Source organism: Aptenodytes patagonicus, chromosome 19 (assembly GCF_965638725.1).
Source record: "Aptenodytes patagonicus chromosome 19, bAptPat1.pri.cur, whole genome shotgun sequence".
Lineage (NCBI taxonomy): Eukaryota > Metazoa > Chordata > Aves > Sphenisciformes > Spheniscidae > Aptenodytes > Aptenodytes patagonicus.
Genome location: NC_134967.1, coordinates 5,799,110 through 5,814,505, shown reverse-complemented (window position 1 = coordinate 5,814,505; position 15,396 = coordinate 5,799,110). Strand labels below are relative to the sequence as shown.

Sequence of the window (15,396 nt, the reverse complement as noted above, 5' to 3'; positions counted from 1 at the left end):
CCTGCGGGGCAGGAGCTGGGTGCTGGCCCCCGGCTCCCTGGAGCATGCAGTGTGGCATGGCCAGCACCCCGGCCCCGCCGAGGACCCCCGAGGTGGATGCAGAGCACGTGGGTCCCTCTCGGCTCCCACAGCATCTACACGGCTGGCCATCTCCAGTTTGGGGTCTACAGCAGCCTGGTGACCGAAGGGGTGGCTGGAGCCTCGGGGCAGTGCTGGCCCCCCTTGGGGCAGCAGGGCCTGGAGCTGGGCTTGGGCTCACACTCACAGGCACTGTGCTGCAGGCAGCTACTTCAGGGCATGTATTTCTGGCCCCTGGGACAGGGGAGGGCATGCAGTGGGAGGCACGCTCCGGGACTCGCAGGAGCTGAGGGCTATTTCTGGCTCTGGTTGCTGACCCGCCAGGCCGCCCTCGGCCAGTCGCTTCCCCTGTAACTCCCTCGTGCCAGGCTCACCCTGAGTCTCCAACCCAAGGCTCCCTCTGCCACCCACACCAGATGCTCCTGGGTGGCGTGGGACCGCTGCCACGCACCGTGCAAGGTTTGTCACAAGACCGTGACACTGGCTGTGATCTTTTGATGTAAATCTGCAGTAGGCGGGCAATAAGTGCCCTAGGAGAGCTATCAATAGGCGAACAATGCCCCTGAGGCATGTTTTTGTCACCCTAGAAATGGGTAACCTACAGACTGAGGCAAAGAGGTGGGTATGTTGAAAAAAGAACAGTCATTGCCATCCAGATGTCACGCTCCGCCTTGTGCTAAAGGCTGTGAGCTCTGTGGCCTGGGCCCGGGCCCCTTTGCTGGCCATCCCACGGAGCAACCCCAGGCAGAGGGCAGAAGCGAGCAGTGGGCATCAGGAGTGGTCCCAGAGACCCCAGAGGCTGTGGGACAGGAACGCATTGGCTGGCACCCTCACATCTTCCCCACCAGCTTCTATATATGGGCCTGCCCTCCCTGAACCCATCACGCTCGGATCTCAAGTGACACACTGGGGAGGGAGGGTGTGTGTGTCTATTTTTAGCCTCCAAATGGATCTGTGCTGGAGCCGAGCTCTCTGCCCCCGTCAAGGGTACAGCATCATGTTGTGCTGGGAGGATTTTCCTGCGTGGCTCTTTGAATGGCTCCATCACCGACTTAGATTGTGGTACAGGTAGGATGCAGCTTTGTGCTCTCTCTGCTTCTCCTGCTGCTGGATCCCCCCTGCTGGTTTTGGGCTCTGTTGCATCTCCCTCCCCAGAGCCACGGGTATGGAAGGGGCTGCTGTGGCTTGCTGAAATGTCCTTGTTCGGACTGTGCTTCATGCTACCTTCATGCATGATGCTGTGGCAGCAGGAATGCTCAAGAGCGTAAATCCCCCACTTTTTTAAATGGGTTGTAGGCAAAAGGAGTAGGAAAGGGGTATGTGAGGTGCAACGCTGCTGTGTTGCTGCGGAGAGAATCCCAAACCCTCTGTGCTGCTGTGCTGGGGGAGCAGAGGCAGAAGGGACCTGAGGGGGGTAGTAGTGGTCTCTCTCACTGCTGGCTGGGTTATGGTCCAGCACAGCAATACCTGTCCTGCTGAGTCTGCCAGGAGCTGCCCTTGCCTCCCACTGATTTCAGCTGGAAACGAGTGAGGATGAGTGAATGCGGATGGCAGGGAATCAGGGCAGGAACCAGGGAGGAAAGGGTTAGGGGCATACACCTCGGCTATGTCTGCTGATGCTGGTGCCCCCTCCTCATGCCCTGATTTCTCTGGCCCCCTCCCCTTGCTTTGCTGCTGCAGGCATGGATAACTTTGAGTACAGCATCCAGCTGAACGACAGGGACTGGGCTGAATTCTTCTTGGCGTCAGAGGAATGCAGCCTAGCACCGGCCGCCCTGGCCACGGCCGAGGAGCAGGGTCTCAGTGACATTGAACAAGGGGACGGCGTGCCGGAGAGGGACTGCCGCACCAGCACAAACGGGCAGATTGCAGTGAGGGTGGGCAGCAGGCCAGGGCCTGGCACGGGAAGCTCTGCCCCACGTGGGGTGCCTGTAGACGCCTCCCTGTGCTGGCCCACCGGCGGGCACCTCACCCTGCCGGAGCTTCTCTCGGGCAGCGAGGACGAAGCGGACCTGGGCTCGGTTGGCAGGTTTCTGTGCAAAAGTGACAAGCCCGACTGCCCTTCGTCTGCTCCAATGCCCAGCGTGCAGGGGAGGCAGCCCCCCTGTCCCCCTGCAGCCACCCTTGCCAGCCCGGCTGGCGGCACAGCCGAGAGCAGCCCAGGGCAGGACACAGCCTGTGAAGCAGCAGCACCACAGCCAGCATCGGCATCGGAGAAAGGAGCAGCCAGCAGCAGTCAGGCCATGGAGCCTCCCAGCCACCCGGCTGGAACAAGCGCCCCTGAACAGGGAGGGGACGCAAGAGGGGAACAGCCCCGTGGCAGCCCAGTGGCGGCACAGCCGGGGGCTCCGGTGCAGGACAGCTCATCAGCACTGGCTGCTTCCCCAGAGGGTTCGGCAAGGAAGAGTCCTAGCAGCGCTTCCCGCTCAGAGCCCAGGCTACAGGGACCCCCGCGTGACCACCCCCCGAGCCCAGTCCTGGAGTCTGCGCCCAGAGCACCTGGCTGCCCGGCACGGGAGGAGGCGAGAGGGGAGAGAGTGGTTGCTGAGCCAAGCTCCCCGGCTGGCTCCTCAGACGTTGTGAGGCCCAAGGTGCCAGGGCAGCTGAGAAGGAGCCGCAAGCAACGTGGAGCCAGTGCCACCGAGGCAGCCCAGGGGGACAGGGAGCCTGTGGGGGCTGCAGCACAGGGGACTGGCGTACTCGTGAAGGCACGTTTAAGTTCACCATTGTCCTCACGAAAGAGCAAAGGGAAGGAGAAGGCAGCCAAGCCAGCTCCTGTGAAGCTGGGGAGCGAGGAAGCAGCGGAGAGCAAACGGCTGGTGCCCGGCCCTGGCACGGATGAGAGCGATCCAGCCGTGAGCACTCCCCCGAAGCAGAAGGTGAAGGAGCCAGGGGCACAGCCCCTGGGGAAGGTGAAGGCCACCAAGCATTCAAAGCCAGGGCAGGCTGGTGGCTTGGGCATATGTGACAATGTGCCGGTGATCCCTGCCAGCGGAGCCATGGCTCCTCCAGGAGCGGCATGCCAGGAGGCACTGGGGAAGCCTCTCCATCCCAAGAGCGTGGCGGCTTCTGGAGGGGCTGCTGCTGAGGGAGCTCATGGGGAGCCTCCAGCTGAGACCCCCAGGGAGCTGGGCCCCCCTTGCTTTGCAGCCGAGGCCTCTGCAAGGGCAGACACCCTAGATGTGACTTGGCCCGAGATGTACGACTATTTGTTCTGTGACTCCCAAGGGGAAGAAGAAGGAATGGGGAACTCAATGGAAGGAGAGAAAACACCCTTGGAAAGGGAAATATCCTTGCCTGAACTGTATGAATATTTTTTCAATGAACCAGAAGGAAACAGGAAAAAAGTCAAGGGTAAAGACAGGAAGCGAAAGAAGTTCAGCAGCTTGGACCACGCTCCGCTGCAAAATGAGGATTCCGACTCAGCTTCAGTCAAAGACTCCCTGGTTATTTCGGTCCCTGAGGTGTATGAACACTTCTTTCCAGACAGGCCTGGGAACAGGGTGGGCTGGACAGGGATTTTCTCAATCACTCCAGCCTCTGAGGTGAAGAAAGCTGTGGGGGCTTTGAAGTCCCTTCTGCAAAGGCCAATGCATCTCATCAGAGGCCAAGCCCCAGGCCCCCAGGCTCTCGTGCGGAGAGGATCCGGAGAGAAGCTCCCCCTCGTCCCGCTGGCTCCGCTGGGAAGAGGCCAGGCACGGCCAGAAGGTTTGGACATGGCCCTTGCACTGACAGGTAAAGCACTGTTACCCCCTGCCCGCTGCCCGACAGCCCCCGCTCGCCGCCGCGCGTAGAGATGTGCCTCTGCCTTGTGTGGTCTCCCCTGCTCCCACCACCCCTTGGGAAGCCTGGCAGCCAGCTCGGGCCCTGCTGCAGCCATCTCCACTCCAGCCGCAGCGGCATTAAGGCCACCGTACAGATAGAAGCATTTTGGTGGGCTCTGCCAGGTGTAGCTGGTCTGAAATCACACTCCTGGCACGTTACCTTGCCACACAGCAGCCCTGGGCTTTAGCAGGGATCTTTGGAAGCGTGGCTAAAGCCACCACCATGACATGCTGTGTCGCATTGGTTCTCTCTTGTGATGCTCACGCTGTCCCTATGCCAAGCGAGTGCTGCTGGCCAGGCCCCACAGGCTGGCTCCCGGTGCTGCAGGAGGCATGGACAGGGATCTGGGTATATTCTGGGCATAACTTGCTTTGCTCCCTGCAAACTCCAGTCCTGGGGCAAAGGTGGTCATGATAGCGTGCATGCAACAGGCTGAAACTCAGTCTGGCCCCAAGTCCCTGTCCTAGGTGATTCAGTTGTCCCCCTGAATAGATATAACTTACTGTGGATCTAATCTATTCTTTTGCACTCTGGCCAAGAAAAACTTACTGAAGTGGATAGCTGCGTTAAACATGGCTGCAAGGTCTGGTAGAGATAGGAATCCCCCATCCCAGTGTCATCCAACTGCCTGCAGAACCACATACCTGTATTTCTGATGAGGGAATGGGAGGCAAAGCAGCAGAATCCTTCTGTACTGAAGAACTCATGCCCCTGAGATAAGGCAATGGCTGCTGAGCTGCTGTCCCGTTAAGGCTGGGCTGCTAATCGATCTAATATTGGTGGGGGAAAAGGTGTGCACAGAGTGGAACATGTTCAAGGCTTCCAGCTGAAAGAGATGAGGGGGACTTTAAAACACACCCTAATTTGAAAACACCTTCCAGAGACCTCAGAGGTTACCTGAACATTGGCTGTTACTGGAGGCAGGTAAGAGAAGCAGGAATAAAGGGAGGGCAAGTCTGACCCACTAGGACAGCCAGCATATTTATCTTAAAGCTCGTATGATGCTTACAGCCACGGTGCCTCACAGTTAATATTAAAATCAAACAATGAATGAGTCATCCCAAAGGGTGCCTCAAAATAGAGCTTCCAGTCTGTTTGCACAGAGGAAAAAACCCTTTGCCATGGTCATAGCTAATTAATAAGCCGGCTTTAATTAAAAGCCTGATCAGATAAACATAGGAGCAAAAATAACCTACTCTTGCAACATGTCTTCAAGTTGTGCTAGACTGGAACTCCAGCAGAGAACGAAATGCAGAGCGCTCAGGGCTGTCTCCCTCCCTGGTCCTAGCAGGCAGCGGGAATGAGGTGGGATCTGTGGAGAGATGCTGAGCGCTGGTGCTTCTCAGGGGGCTATGCGTTGTACTAGAGCTGCGTGCGTCTCGGGGCATTGTCTTGCAGGAAGGCGACCCTGCCCAGAGGGGCCTGCCTGCAGTCCCAGTGCATCGCCCAGGAGCCAGCCCAGGAATTGCTCTCTCCTAAATCTACTCCCCACTTCCAGCCACCCCACAGGGGTGCACTAGGAAGAAATGCAGGGAGGTGGTGAGGCAGTCGGAGGTCCTGGAGGTGGCACGTCTGCTGGCTGTGCCTCCCAGGCCCATGGGTAGCATTAACAAATATTTGCCTCGGGCTCTTAACTAAGTGTAAAACTGAGGGGGTGAAAAATGTGCCCCTCTCCTTAGGAAATGTACCTGAGTCCTAATTAGACATGTTTGACTTGGCCAGTGGTGAAAAAAGGTCTTCTGGGAGGAAAAATGTGTGACAAAGATGTATTTCTCTGGGAGTGCAAGGGACTCACTGCCCCAAAGGGATTGGAGCCTGCTGTGGCAGAGGAGGCGTCGTAAAACCCCAAGCCTCGTGCTCTTCTTCTCGCAGGGAGGCCCGAGGCTCCGCTGGCGCTGACCCACAAAGACATGTGCCTCGTCTTCTGTGCCTTTGCATCCTGGGCAGTGAAGACCTCTGACCTGCAGGCTCCGGATGCCTGGAAGACCAGTACGTATGGTGCCCAGCCTGGCGGGAGAGGGGTGGGAAGGACCTTGTGGAAGATGTGGCAGGGAGAAAGGCAGGGATGCTAACACACCTAACAGTGCCTATGGGAAAATGCAGTCATTTGCCTGCTTTTCCAAAGTGTCCTGTTACTTTCTAATACCTTCTCTCTCCTATAGAAATGGCAGTCCTGATTCCTACTCACTTATGTTGTTTTTTCCCCACACAAAGTGACTGCTGACCTGAACTGAGCCATAGGACAAGTCTGTATTCCTAGCTTTGGCCCTGATCCATCCAGCCTCTGACAGGGACCAGTACCAGTGTGCCAGGGGAAGAGAGGTTTCTTTAGGATCCGTGCTGGCTAGAACCTGAATCAGGACCTCGAGTATGCAGGTTTATACTCGTCATCTCAGCTAGAACAAATGCACATATTTTTCTAACGTGTTGTAAAGGTATAATCTTTTTTCTAAATAGCTGAAGTATTATCCTGGTGCACTGAGTCCTGCGAGTAAACGGAGCTCTGTTGGTTCCTCTCCTCTCCAACCACAGCATTTGAATAACTGGTGGGGAGAGAGGAAGCTCGGGCAGCACGAATTAGCTGAGCTGTGGCCCAAGGGGTACGGGTCGCTGGATGAGCAGGGCACGGGACAGCCAGTGCGGCAGCCCTGCCCTGGCTGCAGCAGCTGAGCGCGGGGTCCAGCCCGTGGGCACCGGAGAGCCCCCGCCGTGGGGCGAGACGCCGGGGCCAGGGCTTCTTGCTGCTTGTCCGGGGGAGGAATGTTCCCCACTAAGGTCACACAGGAAGCTGACACCCCGGGCTGAGAATAGCTCATTAGCTAAAGTTGCTCAGCGCAGTCATCACAAGGAGCTTTTGGCCTGCTCCTCCTTGCCTTCTTAGTATTAGATGGTGGATGTGGCCTCAGAGAGGGTGCGAAAAGCGGGGTATGGGCCTCGTGCCCTCAGGATTGCATAACCCAGCGTGCAGTAAGCACCCCGGCGAGGAGGGGAGGCAAGAGAGAGTTTGACATCCTGGACTAGCAATTCTCTTTCGGCATTTTAGGTTCTAACAAGTTGAATTTCCCTGTCTATGTCCCAGGCTCTAACACGTGAATCAAAATCAAGTCTGAATTTAAACTGGGAAGTCCAAAGGCATGGCTTGGGTTCCCAGTTTTGCCTGGGAACAGATCAGGGGAATTTGACCTCTCTTATAAGACAAGCTAAAAACATTAGCTGAAAGTACAGAGAAGAGCTTGATTCTCTGTGTAATCTCGATTAGTTATTTTTTGTATCTCTATGTTTTCTGATTCTGGGGTTTGGGTATTTTCTGCTTTTGGCTGGGATCAGAGTATCCACAGATAACCCACAAAATGATATTTTTCTTGGCATCTTCCTGGTCCAAACAGAAGTAGAAAATGAAGGGACTGTCCTGAAGCCCTGGTGAGATTTCCTACTGTGGCCTTCTCATCTGAGATTAGACCCATTAGATCTCCACATGAACCTGTATATCTAACCACCACCCATCTCTACCACACGCATGAAGTCTATGTTGTGTTTCCCTTAAAAACAGACGTTTCTTGTGAAATGGTGGTGTGATCCTTGCACCCAAACTATAGGACTAGATGTGGTCGGCCAGGCTGTGGGCAGCTCAGGACTGAACGCACTGGGTGGTGGGGATGAAGAGCGAAGGCAGAAGGGGTCTGAGAGAGGGAGGGGAGCGACCCCCCTAGGTCCCATGGACCAGAGTGAGCCAAGTAGCTTGTGATCTTCAAGTTTGGAAAAAGATCTTCAGGTCTGGAAGAAGCACCCAGACTCACTCTGGAAATGTGTTGGGCTCTTTTCCAGTGTTCCTGGCAAGTTTTGGCACGCTTTCTGCCATCCGCTACTTCCGAAGGCAGGTCAGAGAAGGACACCCCCGGACCTAGGCTCAGCGCACACCAGAGGTGCTTCCTGAGGACAGGCGAGGATGGTGGAGGCAGAGGCTGGGGATTTTGTTCCTGGGCAGTGTGAGAAGCCTGGACCCCAGCACCAAGACTTCTCTGGACCCATCCCTAAACGGGACAGGACGTCACAGGAAGCAGGATCCTTCCGGTGATAGTCACTTACAATACGGTAGGCAGTTTGTACCTGTACGGGACAGGATAGGAGCCCAGCGTGGGCTGGGTCTGTTCTTTCTTTGTACACTTCTTGCATACTTGTGCTATCTCCTAGGAGTAGTCACAGTGTCTGTTCCAGGGCGCTGCTTGTCCGTCCTCCCTGCTGAAGTCACGTGGTGGCAAAGGAAGGCACTGAGGTAGTGGAGGGAGGAGAGAGCAGAAGAAACCAGGGAAGTGCTTCGTTCCTATGAAAGAATTGGGGTATCTGTGAAGGGAGAGAGGAGGGGGCTTTGGGGAAAAGCTGTCTCTGTCCAAACATGGTGCTTTGCTAAGCATGTGCTGGCTGCGCACGGCTAGCTGGGCAGCAGCTAAAGAGGGAGGGAGGGGCCACTCGTTTGGCAAGACCCAGGTCTCCCATGGCTGGTTTGGCTCACCGCAGGAGGACTCATCCTCTTGGATTTCACTCCAAGAAGTCATGGCTCAGTCTAACAGTTCAGGAGGCTGAGACAGTGTTTCTGTTGCATGTGGCCGCCTCAGCCCTGCTGAGACAGAGCTGCAGCTGCGGTGTCTGTCCCTGCAGGTGAGGAGCACCTGAGTGAGCACTGCAAGGACACACCTCACCCCCGTAAGCAGAGGAAGGGCAGGTGTCACGCAGCCAGAGCCAGAGGAAGGGGCAGCCGGGAAGGGCCCTGCAGGAGGCTGCACAGGATGGAAAGGGGCTGCAGGGGCAGCAGGGAAAGGGGCTGAGCTCAGGGAAGCCTCAGGAAAGAGCCCTGACGAGGACAGGAGCATGTTGGAGAGGAAGAAAAGGCACATATACATGTTTGGCTCTGACAATCACCAGGTGAAGGGTCTAGATATATCACTTGGTCCCTCCGCTGCCTCCCATCCTAGGGACATAAAGTTGGCGGGGAGGAGATGTCGGGTGAGGAGGTGCTGTGGCTGAGTGTGTAACCTTGTGGGGCTGGAGAGGGCTGGAGAAGACCCAGAACAGAAGATGGGGGGAAAAATGAAAAGGAAGTGGTTTGGTTTCTTCCCTGTCTCTAGTGCCTTCCTGATCACTCAAGGGCATTATTCATGACAGTTTTTCTTCACTCCCAAGTCTGATAACAGCATGAATGTGAGATTTGTTAAGCACTTAGGGACCAGGTCCACAAAGGTACTGGGGGAAATCTGCCCAGAATACCTGTGCGGATCTGCCTATGAGCTTTATAGGAACGGTCTGTGGCAATGTTTGTCTTACGAAACCAGAGAGGAGAGGTTTAGCTCTTTCCTTGTAATGCAGAGTGCCATGCAATTTTAATGTGTGTAGGATTGTACTAAAGACCATGTATTATTGCTGATAAGAGAGCACACTGTACAATTGTACAGTGAGATATGTAGCAGTAAAGAGAGAGATAGAGATGTACAGGCTCTATATGGACTATAGTAGCTGTGTATCCAGTAAGAGGAGTTTTGTGGAGGAGGAGAACACATAAAATATGCTGGAAGCTTCTAATAAAGATCTATCTCATTTAATACTTCTGTGTACATTCCTGTGTCTACACTGTTTGTGTGTGAAACTGTTGAATGAGTACTGAGTTTTAAAGAATGAGAAATCAAACCATTATGTGTCTGTTGATACAAAAATGTAGGAGTTGATGTGCTGGTTGAGGAGCCCTGGAGGACAGAGTATGCAGGGAGGTGGGCTGCTTCTCCTCTTCTTTGGCTCAGTCCCCATGCCTACCCCTCTGAGACACATCTTGGCTGTCGCATGTCGCATGTCGCTTACAGCCTGATCCAGAGGGCCCTGTCCTCTCTCCTGTCTCAGAAGCACTCAGGACTCGAGCAGCCCCCCTTCAGCCAGCTCCTCCTGGGGTCCCTGCGCAGATCAGTGAGCACAAGTCAATACACAGCGGCAGCTCCCGGGTTCGGTCCATCGATCCTCATCGCCTCTGCCCTCCCCAGTCCCCCTCAATGCAGCCAGGCTCTCCAGTCTGAGCTGCGTCCAGGAACGCCCGGCACTGCGGCCTCAGGCCCTGAAAGATTTGCCCAGCAGACCTCGCTCCCTCCAATGAGCAGGAGCACGGCAGGCACAGGGGAGGCCGCAGTGTTCGCATATGCTCAGTGTTACTGTTTATCCAGCCATAATCCATTAAGCGCTCTCCGCGTTCTCAGTGGCAGGTGGAAATACAGCAGCCTTGGCATGGCGGGTGGGTAATGGGGGAACAGCTGGAGGAATCAGGCAATTTCATTATGCGGGGCTTTCCTGGGAGACTCACGTGGAGCTAGGCAAAGCAGAAGAAGGTCAGAGGAGGGCAGCAGACAGGTTTGCTGAAAGGAAGGGGTCTCTGGGACTGCCAGCTCCTGTCTCAGGGGGCTCTGGCTCTTCCTGCCTAGTTCCTCATGCAGAGCGAAGTCCCCAGGGTAAGGGACATGGCTAAATCCTGAACGGTCACTGCTGACTTCTTGCTTGGTTTGAATTTTTCAGATTTTTGTGTTTTCTAGCCTTACCACACAAATCTGGAGGAAATAATGTTTTCCCTTCACTTTGCAGGTGCAGGAACAGTTAATTTCCCTCCCAGCCATGTACCGTACTCCCAGGTGGAGTGCTGGCAGTTAATAAACGATTGTGCTAAAAGTCACTGAATTTAATACTGAGCAAAATGGTTGGGAAAGCTGTTCTGGTTTGTCTCAATGTCTCAGGGATTGCAAAGTTGGCCTGAAGATCTCACTGGAACTGGGAGGGTTTCTGGCCAGAAACCATAATGTTGAAGACACTTTTGATGACATTAGGCCCTCCAGGGAGGTTTGGATGGGGCAAGGCTCTGTGCTGGGATGTGGGGAGTCTGCATGTACCCGTGTCAGCCGGATCTTTTCTAAGCAATGCCCTTGCTTTGGGGACCTCATCTTCCCTGGGGAAGCACTTTTGTTCTCAGCTGCTCCCCACAAGCCAAAGCTGCAAGGGGGGTGCTGCCAGTTCAGCTCACTGCTTGGGCGCCTTGAAAGGAATGAGGAAGCTCGGTCAGCTGAGGCTGGGCTGGAGAACTTCACCCTGAATGTATAGCTGCTAAATTGTTGCTGGGAAAAGACTTGTGTGTCCTCTCCTGCCGCCATTGCTTGAAGGCTCTGTGCATGGGTTTTGCAGGAAGCCGACTTGTTCTGCTGCTTGTGGACAGTCAGGCTACAGTCAGAGGCTACCGTCAGTTTTCCTGAACTGTACAGGGCAGGCGCGGCACTGACAGGAGGCTGCAGGAAAGCTGCTGGGCAGACAACTAGTTTAGGAGTGTTTTGGGTGCAAGCAGTAATACCAGATACGATCCAGAAAGGAATCAGACCTAGATGTTGCAAGAAGCGGGAATGGTAGTTAATGCTCTGCACTCCCAGTGTCCCAGGCCATAGGTGAGCCATGTGCAGCTAAAACGCTCCACTCGGGGTGGGACAAGTAGCCTCCTGGCTGTCCCTGACCCGCTCGAGCTGGGAAAGGCACGGTGGCACCGAGCACCTGTTTTCCCACTCCGAGGGACATGGGGTATATCTCACTCTCTCAATGCCTCTATCCTAGTGTTCAAATACTCATGCTAAGTTTCTTCCCAGGAGAGTTCAGTACTCCTGTTATGCTGTAGGTAACACGAGGTGCCTGTCACCTCTACCAGTGAGTGCCCTTTGCCTATCTGTGGTAATTGGTGTCTGATCCTTTAGAGCTTGGGCACCTCCCCCTGCTAAAAGTTACCAAAGGTACCAGATGCTCCATCAGGTTACAGGTGCATTTCACGCTCCTTTTGATCTCTACGGGAAGAAGTGGATGAGATAAATATTTCAGAAGATAGATGTTTTCAGCCCACTGCAGAAGCGAAAGGAAATATTGAAAGATCGTGTTGGTATCGGGAGATCAGCTCCGGGAGTGTCTACTGTGCTCAGTCAAGCAGCAGTGTCTCTAGTGTCCTTCAAGGAAACCAGCCTGGACTTGCCTGCAATTTTAATGCTTGGTTTATTCTCCGACCTTTTAAGCTCTCTCCTCTCCCTCCATGGCGAGGTCATCTTGCCTGTATCTCACCCCGGAGGGAGGAGCCAGCAGCTCACTGTCTTTTGCAATAGCAGCAGCCACCACAATAGAAACGACCTTTTCAGTGCATCTTTGCTGCCGTGAGACTGTTTTCCCTTCACCAACGAGAGTGTCAGTGCTGGAGGTGGGAGCTGTGCCATCCCACCCCGCTTCCTTGCCTTGCACGTAGCTCCCACATCTGACACCTCGTCTTGCCAAGCAGATGAAAAAGTCAGGCAGGTGCACCCTCAAGAACCGCCTCCGTATTTCATCTGGCCTTGATACGCCATGTGCCACCCGGCTGCCGGAGTCCCGGCCTGCAAGAGGGCTGCGTCTCTCCCGCCTCTTCTGCAGCGATCGGTTTTGCCAGAGCAGCTCCTTCGCTCTTATTTTTGCTTCCTCTCTCTGTAACAAAACCAGAGCAAAGCTTCCCGTGGACATTTCTGCTAGGCCATGTCTGCGTCATGACTGTCTTCTCCCCGCACTTCAGAGAGATTTCTGAGGGCTCGTGGTGCCGTGCCAGACCCGGGAGTGCCAGCACAGGGAGGCAGCGGGCAGAGGAGACGGAGCAGTGACCTCCCTCTCATCTAGGACTGACAGAAATGCCAGTTGCTTCAGTCGGTCGGCCAGCCGTGAGAGCATGACATATTTTGGTGGATTCCCCCACCCACAGGGCAGTGAGGGAGTTGCTCATCACAGACTAGAGCAAATCCTGCACATCCTCAACTCCTCAGGGGACTAAGGGCTCTGCAAGGGAGGCGCTGGGTTTTCCGAGCAGGAACAGGGAGCAGATTTGCCCAGCGGGTCCTTCCCCGACATCAGCCGTGGTTTCAGGGAGCCGCTCGCAAGCAGCCGGCAGGAAGAGACACGTTCATACAAAGTGCTCACCAAGGAATTCCCAAACCTCGAGTGTCTTTGTAAATACAATAAAAAGATCGGCAAGTCCGCGCACAGTGAAGGAGCGGGAGCTGGCCGGGTGGGCTGCTCTGCTGCAGCTACACCGTGCCTTCAGTTACGGGGGCTTTTTCTCCAAACTCCTGAAGCCAAACGAGCAGGTCACAGGCTCTACTTTCTTTTTTAAAAACACCTCTCTGCTGTTTATTCTTGGAGCAAAAGAAGTTTGAAATTGTGCCTTGGAAATCAGAAAGCAGAGAGAAATACAGCAGCCCGTGGTGTTTCAATAACTGCTCTGTTTTTCCAGCTATGGTTTCAGAAGGGGGGGACCTGATTCAGGACCTCTAGCACTTGGAGGGACTGGGGGGGGTGGAGAGATCATTTGTCAGAGAGTGAATTGTTGGCAGCTAGTATCATCTCATGCCTTTCATCTGCCTCTGTGAATAAAGACGCAGCTATCCTGTGACCCAGCTGAGCGGTGGGATGTGTGCAGGCTTGCTGGCAGTTCCAGAGCGCTGGACCTGCAGTTTGTGGGCGACCTGGTTCAGACCATATTTCTGCTGCAGCCAGGCTGTGAAGGATGAATACATTTTTCAGGAAGTGAGAGGTATTTTGTGTGTTTACAGGTATTAGAGTTTCCATTTTAATGCAACCTGCACTGAGATGTCTAGTGCCACTTTAAGTAAACCCTCTATTTTTAAATCCTGAATCTGCTGAGAAACGTGTTGGAGGAAAAGCAAGAGAATGTGGGTTTTCACAGTCACAGGGCAGGTGTCCGTGAGCAGAGCTCACAAACACAGCCCTGTTCTCACCTGCTACAGCCGCCCGGGTCAGCATCTGGATAGGAAACCATCAGGGGAAAAGCAATGGCCATCAAAACCGATGACTCAACAGGGACACCAGGCTGTGCTGAGGAGCCTGGGTGTGGGTCTTGACCAATCTGATGCTTATGGGGGCTGGTTTGGAAACATTTTAGGGCTTGTGAACACACATAAATTGCTCTGCATTAATTATACCAGCCTAGCAAAGCTGTACAACCTTCTACAGTAGGGACAGGTAGAGGGAGAGCAGGAAGAAGTGCTTCTTCTAGGGGAGCTAAACCCAGCTGGGAAAGGGTGTAAGTAAAACTCCTTTAGCTGCTTATATGGCAGGGGCTGTCATTTCTTTTTTAAAAACACCTCTCTGCTGTTTATTCTTGGAGCAAAAGAAGTTTGAAATTGTGCCTTGGAAATCAGAAAGCAGAGAGAAATACAGCAGCCCGTGGTGCTTCAATAACTGCTCTGTTTTTCCAGCTATGGTTTCAGAAGGCAGGGGCTGCCATTTCAGCGGCAGTTTGTTATCACAATCCTTAATTGCTACGGGGTAGCTGTGAAGAAAGAGCAGGCAGCAGGCCTTAGTGGTCAACTGGACAGCAGCACTCAGGGATGGGATACTCAGGTCCTGTGTACACCCACAACCCCGCTCTCTCTTGGTGCAAGCCCCTGACGGTGCCCGTTTGCTAAGGGCATGCTCACATTTCATCCCGAAACGCTATGTTCTGCGCCGGGCAGCAGCTGGAAGTGGCTACACTCTGCCCCAGAAGTATGGCAGGAACAAGGCAATAACTCAGGCACAGACGCACGAACAGAGAGATGGAGTTCAGGACCTGAAATAAGAGCCAAACAGACCACGGCAGCTGCGCACAAAAGCGTGCTGGAAAGCATGAGAAATGAGCGGCCTGCATGTTGAAAGGGCAGCATTTGAAAGAGTGACAAATTTAGCCCAGATGTAGCCGGGGAGGAAAGTTGCCATTCTGGGAGCAGGACTAAAATTGCTTTAGAAGCTGGGTCATGTCTCTGCAGCGTTTTGAAACCAGGATCTCGCACCTTGCTACTGGTGGCCCTGTGCAGGCGCGTGTCGCTGTCACCGATCAATGTGACTGCACATCGCAGCTTGGGAGAGCTGCTCACCGGGGGACAGATACACCAGGCTTCTGCGGCCAACACATCTACCTCTTGCCTGGTTATTCAGTTTCTTGAGCACTTCTGGCTGCAGCACAAACACCTGCCAGCTTTCCAAGTGTTAGCACCTTCCAGCAGCCGCTGCTGTCAGGGTTGCTGACTTGCACAGAGCAGTGTGCTTGGGAGGGCAAGCCCTCTGCCTGCCCTGCTGCTCCCAGCCCTAAGAGATCACTGAATTTTAAACTGAGGGCCATATCCAGTTCCTCACTGGTCTTCTCTGCAGAGTTACTCTGCAGAGGCAGCCAGGACACCTGGTTTTCTGCCCAGAGCAGATGCAGGGACAGAAGTGGCCTACAGGCATCTGGATGCAGTCCTCAGGACGGTATTTCCTTGCCAAGCAAGCCCCTGCTGTGGCCAGCTCCCCTTCCCAACCGGCTTTGTAGAAAGCGGCTGCCATGAAGCGAGGTCAGACTGACAAAAGGGAAAAGGCAGAGCCAAACCCTGCACCATCTGGCAGCCCGCGGAGGGCTCAGCTCCATATCCGACCCTAGCGCTGGGG

The 15,396-nt window shown here is 54.5% G+C and overlaps 1 protein-coding gene across 1 annotated transcript; it reads left to right on the top strand.

The window, feature by feature from the left end:
* Window positions 1-1,049: 1,049 nt before the first annotated feature.
* Window positions 1,050-9,497, top strand: PERM1 (PPARGC1 and ESRR induced regulator, muscle 1). The gene is made up of 4 exons (XM_076356232.1): window positions 1,050-1,146; window positions 1,759-3,813; window positions 5,776-5,892; window positions 7,729-9,497. The coding sequence occupies exons 2-4, from the start codon at window positions 1,761-1,763 to the stop codon at window positions 7,806-7,808; spliced, it is 2,250 nt and encodes a 749-aa protein (XP_076212347.1). The 5' UTR covers window positions 1,050-1,146; window positions 1,759-1,760; the 3' UTR covers window positions 7,809-9,497.
* The last annotated feature ends 5,899 nt before the right edge of the window (window positions 9,498-15,396 follow it).

What these genes read in the sequence shown, in the direction of transcription:
- PERM1 (XM_076356232.1), top strand. Translation starts at nt 1,761, where the DNA reads ATGGATAACTTTGAGTACAGCATCCAGCTGAACGACAGGGACTGGGCT. An exon ending in CATGGCCCTTGCACTGACAG is followed by an intron (nt 3,814 to 5,775) that starts GTAAAGCACTGT and finishes TTCTTCTCGCAG; the next exon opens with GGAGGCCCGAGGCTCCGCTG. An exon ending in TCCGGATGCCTGGAAGACCA is followed by an intron (nt 5,893 to 7,728) that starts GTACGTATGGTG and finishes GCTCTTTTCCAG; the next exon opens with TGTTCCTGGCAAGTTTTGGC.